This window comes from Thermobia domestica, chromosome 2, assembly GCF_964235325.1.
Source record: "Thermobia domestica chromosome 2, izTheDome1.hap1.1, whole genome shotgun sequence".
Lineage (NCBI taxonomy): Eukaryota > Metazoa > Arthropoda > Insecta > Zygentoma > Lepismatidae > Thermobia > Thermobia domestica.
This window is the reverse complement of record NC_137455.1, coordinates 14,352,573-14,367,048: the sequence shown is the minus strand read 5'-3', so window position 1 is coordinate 14,367,048 and position 14,476 is coordinate 14,352,573. Positions and strand designations below refer to the sequence as shown.

General features: G+C 38.1%; 1 protein-coding gene and 1 long non-coding RNA gene across 5 annotated transcripts in view; one reads left to right on the top strand and one right to left on the bottom strand.

Annotated features, from left to right (window-relative positions):
• Positions 1 to 12,703, bottom strand: part of LOC145670410 (uncharacterized) — a 76,252-nt gene extending 63,549 nt beyond the window's left edge. For both annotated transcript variants that reach the window (XR_014128315.1, XR_014128316.1), the window contains exons 1-2: positions 12,376 to 12,703; positions 6,028 to 6,163 (exon numbers count right to left, since the gene is read on the bottom strand). This is a non-coding gene — a long non-coding RNA (uncharacterized LOC145670410). The remainder of the gene's footprint in view (positions 1 to 6,027; positions 6,164 to 12,375) is intronic.
• The window catches only part of LOC145670271 (uncharacterized), a 312,108-nt gene that overhangs the window by 39,489 nt on the left and 258,143 nt on the right, over positions 1 to 14,476 (top strand). Inside the window, exon 1 of one of the 3 annotated variants that reach the window (XM_081738969.1) lies at positions 6,814 to 6,953. The exons of the other annotated variants lie outside the window; for them this stretch is intronic. Within the exon in view, the coding sequence (XP_081595095.1) occupies positions 6,838 to 6,953 (116 nt within the window). The 5' untranslated portion in view covers positions 6,814 to 6,837. Of the gene's footprint in view, positions 1 to 6,813; positions 6,954 to 14,476 lie in introns of those variants that run through there. 3 annotated transcript variants of the gene reach the window in all.

Here is a 14,476-nt window from a genome sequence, read left to right as displayed (position 1 = left end):
CTGGGTCAGTATCAAGGTAATTTCCCACCTTTGAACATTAATAACTTGTAAACTGTACAAGATTAAAAAAATTACACCACTAAATTCCTGAGCTCAAGCTAGTGTTATTTGATGTTTCATACGCCCCCCTTCCCATTAAAAAAAGTGACTTGAATCCAAAATGGCGGCCATGAATGATATACACTCCAAAAGTTGCGGTTCCTCATCAAACCTCTATTCCCATAATCAGTTTTTACTTTTCCCGTCGATTTTGAAACTTATGCAGGTATACAAGGACTTTTGACTCACCCTATACAGTGAAAGTCATAAGTATTCGTACACCGACTGCAAGCTATGATTAAGTTGCTTGTAGCTCCGATTTTGTTGGAGATAGAGCATTGAAACAAACTGCACTGCATTATCCATTAATTTCTTTATTATTTACAAAACAAACGTTCTGTTAATGCGAAAACATAGACAAATAATGGCAAAAGAAACAAAAATGAACATGATTTCGATGTGTCAAAAGTATTCGAACACTTACGAATCATCCAGAAGGAAAACGATTGCGCATGATTCAGTACTTGGTTGGGATTCCTTTGGTCCTAATTACAGCTGGAAGGCGCTTCGGCATCGAATGCACAAAACGTCGCGTATCTTCGACTGTTATAGAAGCCCATTCCTCTTCGAGTGTAGTTTGCAAAGAACGTTTACACATAATGCTGCGTTTGCGGAGTTTCTTTTCGAGTAAGTGCCATAAATGCTCAATTGGATTAAGGTCAGGCGATTGAGGAGGAGTGGCCAGTTGCTTTGGCACATTGTACAGTAACCAGAGCTCTGTATTGTGTGCCGTATGTTTGGGGAACATTGTCCTGTTGAAATATAAAGTTATCTTGCAGGCCTATTTGATCAGCACTAGAACGTAGATTTTTCTTCAAGATGTCAATGTACATATGCTGATCCATAGTACCGTCGATAATTGTCAGCTTTTCCACTCTCGAAGCACTCATGCACCCCCAAACTAGCACTCCCTCACCTCCATGCTTGACGGTTGGCCGCAGATTTTTCGGGTCCATCTCTTTATTTGGCTTCCATCACACCACTTGTCTACCGTCGGAACCAAAAACATTAAATTTACACTCGTCTGAGAATATCACTTTGTCCCAGAAAGCCACATCTTAGTTCACGTAAGCTTTTGCAAACTGGAGCCGCTTCTTCCTATCCACTTCGGAAACAAAAAATTTCTTTTGAGCAACACGTCCATTATACCCTTGTTTGTTGAAAGCACGACGCACAGTGCTTTATGAAACTGACATACCTGATTTGGCTGCTTCTGCCACCATCTGCGGAGCACTGATTCTTGGGTTCTTCTTAATTTCGTTCAGTAGTGTACGCTCACATCGTCCAGTGATCTTCCGTGTACGTCCACTTCGCGGCATGATTTTGACTGTATTTGTTTCGCAGTATCGATCTATGATTGACTGCACGGGCGAACGTGGTCTTCCGATAATATCTGATATCTCCCGTAAGGATTTGCAATCGTTATAAAGCCCTTAAAATTATTTTTCTTTCTGCTTCTGTTGTCTTTGTCCCTTTTCGACCCATTATGTCTTTCGTCTTGAATCAATCTTTGATCTTAAATGATGTTTCGCTGTCCTGTTGTTGTGTTTAGCTTTGCAAATCACCAGAGGGCGTTCTAACCGTCAGAGGGCGGGAACAACAGCTGGAACAGTTGGACGATTTTGCCTTTAATTTCAGTGTACGAATACTTTTGACACATCAAAACTATGTTGATTTTGGTTTCTTTTGCCATTATGTGTCTTATGTTTTCGCATTCACGGAACGTTTGTTTCGTGCACAATGAAGAAATTAATGGAAAATGCAATGTCTTTTGTTTCAATGCTCTATCTCCAAAAAAGTGGGAGCTACAAGCATTTATTGATAGCTTGCAGTTGGTGTACGAATACTTATGACTTTCACTGTATATACAGGGTGACCCGTGACTATGTTACAAAATTTAAGGTATGATTCCTGACACGGAAACAAGAAAAAAAGTTCAAATAAACTTTTGTCCAGCGTACATAATTTCGGAGCTACAAGGTGCCGAAAGCGTGGGAAAATGACATTCAAAGCTCTATAGCTCGACTATGGTGAATGATAGAGCTAATGCGGCATGGTCACGTCAAAGACACCGAAGCTGCTGTATTCAAAAATGCTTAGGTCGAGATCGTGCAATTCGTGCACAAGGGATTCCCCAAAGGAGCGTAGGGATTCCCGGATAATCTGTCAAGAAAGATGAGTCGAAAAGGATACGGATGAATAGCTGTCCCAACTGCTAGCAATAATGCGTCTGTATTAAGTCGATATCTCGCACAAACACAAAATGGCGAACAGTTTTATACGTGTCATGTGTGGTTGCATAACGCGCACTAAATAAGAGTGGGAAACATGAAAGAAAAATGTGAATAAATTGGTACAAATGGTAAATACGTGATATTACGCTGTCCTATTATTGAACAGACGCTTTTAATAAAAGGTAATAGTCATGAAACTTACTAAAATGTTGTAAAAGTATCACACTATTAAAGTCTTTCTTCCATGTATTGTTGTCATTGAAAACAAATAAACAAAACTGAGCGAAACAACCATAATGCAAAAGAGGTTGTTTCCTAAAAACAAAAGTCACAAGAATGGGAATAATGTCTTCAATCAACATTTTACAGCAGGATTGAATGCAGGCAAGAACATCATCAATTACCTGTAAACGAGACAAATCTCCCAATTATCCTACAATAGGTGATGGACATGGCGTCCCTCTACTTTAACACAGGCGTTACAGCGTCGCAGTAAGTTCTGACGCATCCGCTGTAACAACCCAGGAGCTGTTCTTATAGTATCACAGGCAGCGAGTATTCGTGCTAATAGTTCTTCTGCGTTGTCTATAGGCGTTTCATAGACAAGTGTTTTGACATGACCCCACAAGAAAAAATCAAGTGGAGTCAAATCTGGGGAACGTGCAGGCCAATTACAAGGACCGCCTCTTCCAATCCATGTCACGAAACGTTTGATTCAAATACTCTCGAGCACTAGCTGAAAAGTGGGCTGGGGCGCCATCATGTTGAAACCACATCCGTTGACGAACACCGAGAGGGACATCCTCTAATAACTCTGGAAGTATGTCTTGTAGGAATCTCATATACACTGGTGCAGTTAATCGTGGTGGTAGTAAATATGGACCTATTATCTGATCACTGATAATACCCGCCCACATATTTACGGCGAATCGGTCTTGGTGACCCCTTTCCACAATTGCATAAGGATTTTCGTCTGCCCATACATGACTATTGTGACTATTAAATATCCCGTCTTTCGTAAAACAAGCTTCGTCGGTGAAAAGCACGTAGGAAGCAAACTGCGGATCAATTACAGAGCGTTGGAGAAACCACTCACAAAACTGAATGCGAGGTTGAAAGTCAGTTGGACGTAAGGCCTGAACCCTCTGCGGATGATAGGGGTGTAACTGTTGCTCGTGTACTACTTTCCAAACAGTATCTTGTGCTACTCCCATTTCACGATCTACTTTCCGGGTACTTACTGTTGGGTCTTGGGCGAAACGATCAAGCACTTCTTCTTCAAAGTCCGGAGTCCTTGTGGTTCTTCGTCTTCCTTGGTCGTAGTATTGAAGTTGTAAATTCCCCGTGTCTCGTAAGCGTTGAAAAAGTCTGGTAAACATAGTATGGGCTGGATGTCTTCTTTGTGGATACTTCAGTCGATATAACCTATCAGCTTCTCGACTGTTGCCATTTGCTTGACCGTATACAAATATCATGTCCGCAAGTTCTGCTATCGAATACTCCATTTGATCTCACATTCGAACAAGCAAAGCACAAACTACACTAAGGAACTCGTACGCTACGAACAAACCACATGAAGAATGACCTTCCACCTTCCACAACGCCTTCTAGTAGGGTTGTCTTATACTTTCCTTACCTTCGATTGTTTTCTACGACAGAAGGAAGAACAAATGCTTGTGATCGAACCTGAAAACTGTGGCGTACTTCAGGTGATAACACCGTCTGTGAAAACAAAATATCTTCTAAACGATAACAATATGACGACATGTTAAGCATTCTAGACAAAATCTCGGAATCAGTCCTGCAAAACATCGGAAGCAGCGACTAAAACAAACGTCCTGATAAATTGTTTTTCCTTGTTCTTTTTCAATGTTCGGGTAACGCACATTACGGCTAATGATAAGAAACGGATATTTTACTGTTGTTCTCTGGCAGTGGTCACATTAACATGGGATGGCGGAACAATCCCCCTCTCGTAAAAAGTATCCTCGGCTCGTATCATCAAATAAAATGATTTCTGCCTGGAAGAAAACACCCATATCCCCCGGTTTTTCCCCTTAGTTTTACTTGCTTTCAATGACAAAACTACATGGAAGAAAACAATGTTAGTGTGATGTTTGTATAACATTTTAGTACTTTTCATGATTATTCCCTTTATTAAACGCGTCTATACGTACAATGAACAGGACAGTGTACTATCATGTATTTACCATTTGTACCAATTTATTCACATTTTCCTTTTTATTTTCCCACTATTATTTAGTGCGCGTTATGCAACCACACATAAAACTGTTCGCCATTTTGTGTTTGTGCGAGATATCGACTTAGTACAGACGCATTATTGCTAGCAGTTGGGACAGCTATTCATCCGTATCCTTTTCGACCCATCTTTCTTGACAGATTATCCGGGAATCCCTACGCTCCTTTGGGGAATCCCTTGTGCACGAATTGCACGATCTCGACCTAAGCATTTTTGAATACAGCAGCTTCGGTGTCTTTGACGTGACCATGCCGCATTAGCTGTATCATTCACCATAGTCGAGCTATAGAGCTTTGAATATCATTTTCCCACGCTTTCGGCACCTTGTAGCTCCGAAATTATGTAACATTACGCTGGACAAAAGTTTATTTGAACTTTTTTTCTTGTTTCCGTGTCAGGAATCATACCTTAAATTTTGTAACATAGTCACGCGGTCACCCTATATATATATATATATATATATATATATATATATATATATATATATATATATATATATATATATATATATATATATATATATATATATATATATATGTGTGTGTGTGTGTGTGTGTGTGTGTGTGTGTGTTTTCTGGGAGATAGAACGTGGCAGAATTTAGTACTCTTGCAGCCGTGTGCACCAACGAAGTTTAAACGAGCGTTCACTCAAACGCGTTCAACATTAAACTTTCAATTTTAAGCGTGGCTCCAGGCCTTTTGTTGCACCATTGAAAGTCGAAGTTAAGTACATCTCGTTTAAGTAAACTTCGGTCAATTTGTAAAATAAACTCAGATTTGTTGTCGTCTTTTGTTTCTAATCTTTGTTTAACAAAGTAACAAATGAAGAAAGCATACCACGTGCCAGTCTTTTCGACTTTCGAGATTGTGTGCATAGAGTTGTGAGTAGTCTAATTTCAGTGATCGTAATTGTGATGGATAAAATAATGAAACTACGAGCAAAAAAATTCTCCGAACAGGAGAAATGTATTGTGTAATGTCTTTGTATTTCATTAGTGGAGAAATACAAAGACATTATTGAATGTAAACAGACTGACTTGGATGAACGAAGTTTAAACCCCCAAATTCGGCCGCTCAAACTAAAACCAAGTTTATCCACCATTTGACCGAGACTTAACCTTGAACGTTGTTGGCAGGGGCGTCATTTAAGGGGGGCAGGAGGGGGCAATTGCCCCCCCCCAAGAGTTTGAGGAATACATATACTGTAATCGATTGTATATTAGTATACTAGTACAAAACATGAAAAATCTCATGTCGACGGTGCTCTTGCCCCCCTCAAGCAAAGTCTGAAATGACGCTCCTGGTTGTTGGTGCAATAGACATTTTCACTGAACTTGGCTATTACTCTTGTTGGTGCACACGACTATTACACAAACACATGAATGTGAGCAGAATTGATCCATATATATTCTGCCTCTTGCTTTTTCCCCTTACCTAAAACAGCAGGGTAGCACTAGCGTGTTTCTTTTTTCCTCTTTTAGCTTCAGGGTAGATTTTCTAGCGAAAAATAAAGACCTCCTTTCCCTCGAAAGCAAACGCCAGTTATGCCATCTTGTGTGAATCTTGCCAACTGCTTGAACAACAAAGGGGAAAAGAAATTAATGCCAGCGAAGGATCGTTCACGTTACTCATTATTATAAAATTAATTCATAAATATCTTACAGCATACTATGCTTAAGAACTTGCAATTTTATATACGAATGCCAAAGAGCAATACAATTTAGATGATTGTCTAAATGTTGCACCCATACTTACTTCCGTAATTAGGTAATCACTAATGCTGGTAAGGAGTCAAAAGTATTTGCAGACCTCATAAATTACTACGGGTGACGTTCTTTGAAAAACACATGCTGAGAAGGGGTGCATTGTGGCAATTTGAGAAGCGAAACTCGTGTCTACAACCTCCACTTTCATAATCATTTACTCCTCGAGCAGTGTTCCTCTCCTCCCCGCTCCCCTTCCCCCCTGAATTTCTACAACTTTACGACAGCAACTATCTGAATTTGCTTTCTCGATATAAGCTGGTGTGACTCACGTGTCAACAAAACACTTCGTAGAACAAAGATAATGATCTTTGAAACCTCGGTATCGAACACATATTTCCGATTGCTTTTCTACATCTTTTGTTCTCCGTGAACGAAGCAGAAGAGCAGTTTCACCCCTGCATTTCCAGAGCAATCTTGGAACATATCTAGTTGGGACTCCGTGCTGTGTGTTTGTCTGTGTTGTGAACAGTTCAAGAGAATGGGAGTCTCAAAGAAGGGGAAGAGGAAGTTATGGAACTCTCGTATGCCAAAAAAGAGATCTCGCCAAGGTTATAAGCTTCAGAAATATTGGAAGCAACGAAGAGAATCAGAAAAGTAAGTAGTAATAATCAAAATACATAGCATGAAATGAGTATTATGAAATATATTACTGTACACTATTGCTATTGAATAGTTGTAAAATATTTTCTAATGTAATTTACGTTTCTAAAATATGTTCCTATACTCCTATTCTAAGTTATTTCTGAGTTTAGAAGATCACACTTTAACTAATATTTGATTTGTTTTGTTTGAAGGCACACAATAAATATAAACACGTATTTCAAATAGACTCTGATGATTTTGAAAGCATTTGCAAGCAAATGACTGAAATCAATTGAAGAATGAGATAGGATATTAATAATAAAATTCCAACTGACCAAAGCAGTATATGGATATATATAAAGATTATATATTTGTGTTAGTTTCGGCTATGTAACATAGCCTTCCTCAGTCACATTATGAGAGAAATATCCAATTTTGACAGCTTATATACAATCTGGATGCAAGACACGCCCACTTTCTCTTTACAAAGCTTAAACTTTAATTGGTTCTAAAAAGTAAATTTTTAATTAGTGTAGTGTCACTTTCTCTTTTTGCGCACCTGTTATGAAACTCTCAATTAGGTTTTTGTCACTTACACTTTGTATTCACTATTGTCCATCTGCTGTTCTCCGTACCTGCTCCAACAGCTCGTGTTGATCATTTTAATTCTATCTCTCTATTTTGTCTATCATTTTTTCTCATAATTCATGTATTACAAGTCCACTAGACCAATTCATCAACTTCTCCTTCCCGTATTTCTTAATCCACTGGGCTTCTCTCCACTTTCTTATGACACTCCTTTTCTCCCTTTCTAATCCTTTTATTCCTTCTCAATCTATCTCATGTCCTGTTTCTTTAATGTGTTTATATTAAAAAGGACATGACATGAGAAAACAAACACATTAAAGAAACAGGACATGAGATAGATTGAGAAGGAATAAAAGGATTAGAAAGGGGGAAAAGGAGTGTGATAAGAAAGTGGAAAGAAGCCCAGTAGATTAAGAAATACGGGAAGGAGAAGTTGATGAATTGGTCTAAGTTCATTCAACGAACCTTCTGATCCTGATGTAAACATTGCAGAATTGTATTACTCCGCCAGTCATCGGATGATTGGCTATCGGTCAGCGCTTCTTTCGAGAAGCACGTGCTTGTACCCTGTCGATGTTTTACTTATTCCCCGCATGTGACCATATTGTTAACTGTGATTCGCGCTAAAGTTGGGTCAAAACCACTTTCAATGCATGTGTATTCTCTTTTATTGCTTTAATTTAATTTAGTTCTTAGACAAAGTGTTGTTTCTGTTGTGTAATTCTAAAGTATTATGGTAATGAGCCTTATAAGCAAGGACTATTTTCTTCTGCCGCATGGGTGTTCTAAGGCTCTCTAACCAATAAAATCAAACAATCACCACGTGTATTTGTTTACATGAGGTACTGAACGTTCCTTGAATAAACTTTAGTAGACTTGTAATACATGAATTATGGGGGGAAATGATAGACAAAATAGAGAGAGAGAATTAAAAGGATCAACACGAGCTGTTGGAGCAGGTGTACTACGAACAACAGATGGGTAATAGCGAGTAGAAACTGTAAGTGACAAAACACCTCATTCAGAGTTTTATAACAGGTGGGCAAAAAGAGAAAGTGACTGCAGTAATTAAAAATTTACTTTTTGAGCCAATTAAGAGTTTACGTTTACAGTAATTAAAAATTTACTTTTTAGAGCCAATTAAAAGTTTTCCATTTTGTAAAGAGAAAGTGGGCGTGTCTTGCATCCAGATTGTATATAAGCTGTCAAAATTGAATATTTCTCTCATCTGAGGAAGGCTATGTTACATAGTCTAAGTCTAAACTGTAACACAAATATATAATCAAACTACACACACACACACACACACACACACACACACACACACACACACATATATATATATATATATATATATATATATATATATATATATATATATATATATATATATATATATATACTGCTTTGGTTAGTTGGAGTTTTATTATTACGGATGACAAAGATAAATTGTCCACCCATATCAATGAAAATTGGAAATAGTATATATAATCATTGGAAGAACAAATGGCGTACGCAAGCGGGTATCTACATCGTTAAAATGGCAGGAGTTCTGTGTTGTAGCCATTTTTAACGATGTTAGATACCCGCGCCATCTTTGTTTTCTGTCCAATGATTTATATGGAGAAATATTTTCCTGTTTTCTTTGAATATGGGTGGACAATTTATCTTTGTCATCCGCTATAACGTAAAAACCAAACTAGAGAGAAAAGCGAAACTGCTCGAAGCAACTAGAAGGAAGGGGACGTTGCCAACCCAATATAAAGTTATATTTTTTTTTTTCAAATGGCACTATTTCAGATTATTACATATTTCAAATCGACTTATCAAACGAAACCTTAAAAACAAAAAACACATTTATTAGTCAGTGTTGCAAACTAAGGATGTTATAGTATCACAAACATCCAAAATTTGGAAGCCTCTAAGGCACATACGCACAACGGAGATCTAAAGTACCTTAGCGTTGGATATCATGGTCATGGTATGACTTCTTTCGAATGAATAGGTTACCAGGGCTTGGAAATTTTAATTTTTTAAAAGTCTTTATTTCGAAAAAAAAATCCTTAGATAAGTATCATATCTATTTTGGTGTTTATAGCACTTCGATATCTCAAACTGTTCCGGAGATATGATAAATATTGCTAAAGTTTGCAACACCGCTTAAATCATGTAATTGCGAGAATTTGTAATTACAGCTACTAAAAGCTATTGTTGTAATGCTATAAAAGAGAAGGAAAACAACAATCATTTTAAATATTTTCACAAATACGGCATTTTCAGCAGTGTTGCGAACTTTATCAAGAACTTTATCAACAGAAAAAAAATTCCCGTGAACTGGTTTGCCTTGGTTGCTCTTTATGTCCAAGAATATCATCCCAACCGTAGTCGTGGAAGAGTTACGGGCTTTGGGGTTTTCAGGTTGAAGCCCACCTAAATTGCATGATTTCCTTTTAAAAAATCTAATGTTAGTCATTCCTATGCGTGTAAGTTTCAAGCTCCTCCTAACAGTCTAGTAATTTCTTTAAAAAGGAAAGCCTTTGTGAGTGTAGTCCCTCTCAAACTATTTTTCTAGATCCGCCACTGTTTGTAATTTATTTTCCAACCAGAATTCCATCCCGGCATCTACCTAAATAGGAAATTTACCTAAAATTAGGAGACAGGAGGTACCAGCAGTAATAATTTCCTACTATTGCTTCAAAGTCCCATTTTACACAGTAGTATTCTACGAAACTGACTTAACTTTGACGGAAGTTCGTGTAGGCAATTCCGGATTTACGTATAAGCTAAACAAGCTGTAGTTTAGAGCCTCACTTTCTTGAGGACCCCAAAAAATTTAGTGAATAAAACTGGATGCATATTTTCAAAAATAAGGTAAAAATAAATAAAATAAAATCTACATACAGCAACAGTGGCTTCTGGAATGTAAGTAATGGTGCCCTTTCTGGTAGTGTATTCCCTAAAATGTCAGTTGCCAAAGGATATATACAAGGCCCTACCTTCAATAACTTAGGGCTTTATCAAACCAAAATCCGGCGCTGCGCGTAGATGATATTTTTTTTTTTAAATTTCGGCAATTACAGTGACTGCTTTCCATATCTCTATAACAACAAACCCTCTGGGTAATTAGAACTGATGTTAACCGCCAACATTATAGCCAAAATACACTTTAGATGTTCTATCTTACGGTGGCAGTTGAAACTTTCTCTTTATAGTTCATAGTTTTACCGACAGAGGACTGTGATACTCTTTTCATATTTTGTGCAAAGTTACCCCTGAAGTGCACAGTAACCCAGTCTTACGGTATCAGTTCTTTTTTCATGTATTTCGATATATAATACCTATGTGTAAGGCAGGCCCGTAGCCAGCCCGAAAATTGGGGAGGCCCGATCCAAATACATTATAGTTCATCACCATATTATAGTTCACTTGTAAGCCTACCGTGAAAATTTTAGGAGGGCCAGTAAAAATTAAGGGGGCGGAGGCCCCCTAAACCCCCTCTGGATACGTGCCTGGTGTAAGGGTGCGGGGAGTTGAGGGCTGTAAATTCTCTGCTGGAATACATAGGATCACTCACTCAAACAGTGAAATACGGTTAGTTGTTTCATAGTATTAGTTACAAGTTATCGTTTGCTGTGCTCTCTTGTTTTTCCTGACAATTGCGAAAGAAAAGCACTTCAGTTTAGAACGTTAAAAAAAAAGGAGGGTGAGGGGAAGAAAGAGATCTCGGAAGCATTTACAAACAATATGAGTTACAGTATGAACATTTGTGTCAAGTTACTTTATTGTGTATTTGTCATGAAAATAAAGGTTTTCTTCGTAAAGTGCGTAATACTAATTCCTTATTTCTTTACCTTATTACGGATTCAACAGTCTTCCCAAGTGGTCTAGTGGCTAACACGGGTGCGACTTCGGAGCACGGGGTCCTGGGATTGATTCACGCTAGGCAAGCGCGTACCCAGAAGTTTTGTTCGAAGGGGGGCAAGCTTTGCTACAGAGTAGCTACTACATCTTTTTTATATTAAACGAGTATTATTCTGCACCCAAAAAGATGATAAATAATTGTAAAATACGTTTATCTATATTTTCAGGGGTAAAAAGAAATGATAGATTGTTTTTTATAAGAGAAAGAGAAGAGATAAAGTGTAAGATCACATTTTCATGCTATATCATTCATTTTGCTGTTAAACAAGTAGTTTTATTGAGAAAGTGTACAAATATATTCTGAGTTAGGAACTTTTTGGGAGTACGGACCCGGTAGACCTCCTGTAGGTGCGCCCCTGACAATAGGAGACCATTCAACGCATTACCGTGGTTCGGATTCCACCTTAAATTATAGGCAAGGGCGCCGATCCTGGGGGGCCTGCCCCCTAAAGCTTATGTGGGCCTCCCTATTGTATTTATTAATATACAGTATTTGGCATAATTTGAATGCAATTTGTCTTAAAATCCTCATATATATATACCTTCTGCATCTGAATGCCCCCCCCCAATTTAAAGAGAAATCGGCGCCCTTGATTATAGGTCCACGTTTCTTATAGCCCCGGTGATATACTGTATATATGTATATATACAGTGGCGGATCCAGGATATGATCAAGGGAGGGGCTAAACCATAATTTGCCGTTTTATCCAGTGTAAAGCAGAATTGAAGCCCATTTTATCCAGTGTAAACCTGAGCGTCAAGGGGGGAGGGCTATAGCCCCGAAGCCCCCCCTTGGATCCGCTCTTGTATATATATATATATATATATATATATATATATATATATATATATATATACACTTTAAGTATTATATAATACTTAAATCCTTATCAATTTAATGGAAATACCTTTGAAAATTACTTACAGGAGAGAAGTGCTTTACAAATCTCTATGGTATAGTGACCGTTGTAGATCTTTGAGTGGCTGAAGTCACGGGGTTGATGGCTGGTATCAGGTTGGTCCCTCTTATTTTATTTCTCCAGATCTGTTTCTCTTTTAGCCAAAAGAATTTCATTCTTCTATCCCATTTACAGCCGTAACCATCCCCTCCTGCGCTGTCCAACTTTGACCACATGCAGGGGAAGCGAAGGAAAAGGAGGGGGTGCCATTTGCTTTGACGGCATTTCAACAACTACTCCATCTGTTGCCAAAATAAAGAGACACTTTGCACTGCAAGAAGAAACTGAGAAACGCTATCCGTAGAGTGATTCACTCTACGACGCTTGTCAAGGTCACTTGAGTCCTGGGATGTCTACCCAGTGTTGCCAATTTAGCGACTTTATCGCTAGAACTAACGACTTTTGGAAGTCTCTAACGACAAAAATTTTTATTTAGCGCCTAGCGACAAATCTAGCGACATTTAGAAACTCACATATTTGGTTCTATATTAAAAGTTTCCAAAATTTTGCAGTTTGTGATATTGATAATTACTTTCACATACTCGGTTGCACTACTGCTATGAGCGACTTACTTCGTTGGATTCATCGCTGCTATGAGGATTATGCCTTTCTTCACTGCGGTTCGGAAATCCGGGAATTTTCCGTATCTAACTTGTTGCGTAATAGCTGGTAACCTCTTGCATTGCGGTGTCTTCCCGTTGTGCCTACTTCCCGTTATGCCTACAGGCCCTCCAGCACTTTGTAGAAAATATTTTTAATGATCTTATCTGTAGGCAGAACGGTAATTCCCGTTGTGCCTACTTCCCGTTCTGCCTACTCTTTCGAGACGGGGAATTCTGTGCAGGGAGGGATCTTTTCTAGGGATTTTTTCTTTAGTAATTCTAATAGATTCTGTAAGAAGAATAACTATTCCTTTAAATTTCATCATATATTTTAAATGTTATCTTACTTGCTCTTCTCAGAAAAAATGACTAGGTACAGTTTTGTTATTAGCAGCGTTATTCACGTCTACTTTAGTAGAGATGTGTTTTTTTAATACTTACAGAGAAATGGAAAATTAATTGATTCAGTTACAAGAAAATAAACTTATTTCGGTCTAATATCAAGTCATTTCACAACAAAATTTTATTCAGTTTTCCAGTAGTTCATCTCCAACATTCTAAGGCTCGCAGTACGTAATAGGTGCTACAGTTCACATCCTCAAAATATATTTGGCCATATATTAAACAAACAATGCAAGAAGATGCATAATTCGGTCTCTTTTCTTTTTCTAAAAAAAGCCTTTGTCTTCTACATCACAGATCTTTTTCCGGCATCACCTCTATATATGATCAGGTGGTTTGTCCTCTATACATGATTCTGTATTACACGCAATATGTCGTACTTATATTGTAAAAAAAGAAAAAAATGGGACCGCAATGGCTCAGGGGTAGAGCGTTCACCTCTGGTGCATGGGGTCCATGGTTCGATCCCAGCTCGAGCCAGGTGAGCTTTGTGGTGGACAAACACCGTGTGCGTTGGTTTTCTCGGTGTTCTACCGTTTTCTCCTACTTTCCACTATTGGAACAGAGTGAGAATGAAGCTTGTATGCTGATGTTGGAGGTAGGAAAAAAGCCGAAGGAACCAAAGCTGAAATATAAGCGAATTGAACAAAAAATAAAATCATTGAAGGCACGTCTGGAATCACATGTAATAGACTTGGTGGCTTACACAGATGCAGTTGCATACTGTTTGCATTTAGAACAGTGATGGTGAGATGTTTTAAATATATTGGCTATATTAACGATATATGGTATTAACATTGACGATATGTAGTATTTACATTGACAATATAAGTATAGGTAACATTGCATGTAGTATAGAATCGTGTTAGAAGACAAATTACCTGTTAAGGTAATGCCAAAGAAGGAGCAGTGATGTAAAAGACAAAGGCTCTTTTTTTTCAAAAGGGCCGCCTTATGCATCCTCTTGCATTGTTTGTTTAATGTATGGCCGAACATGTCTTGAGGATGTGAATTGTGGCACTTTTTAGTACTGCAAGCCTTAGTATGCTGGAGATAAACTACT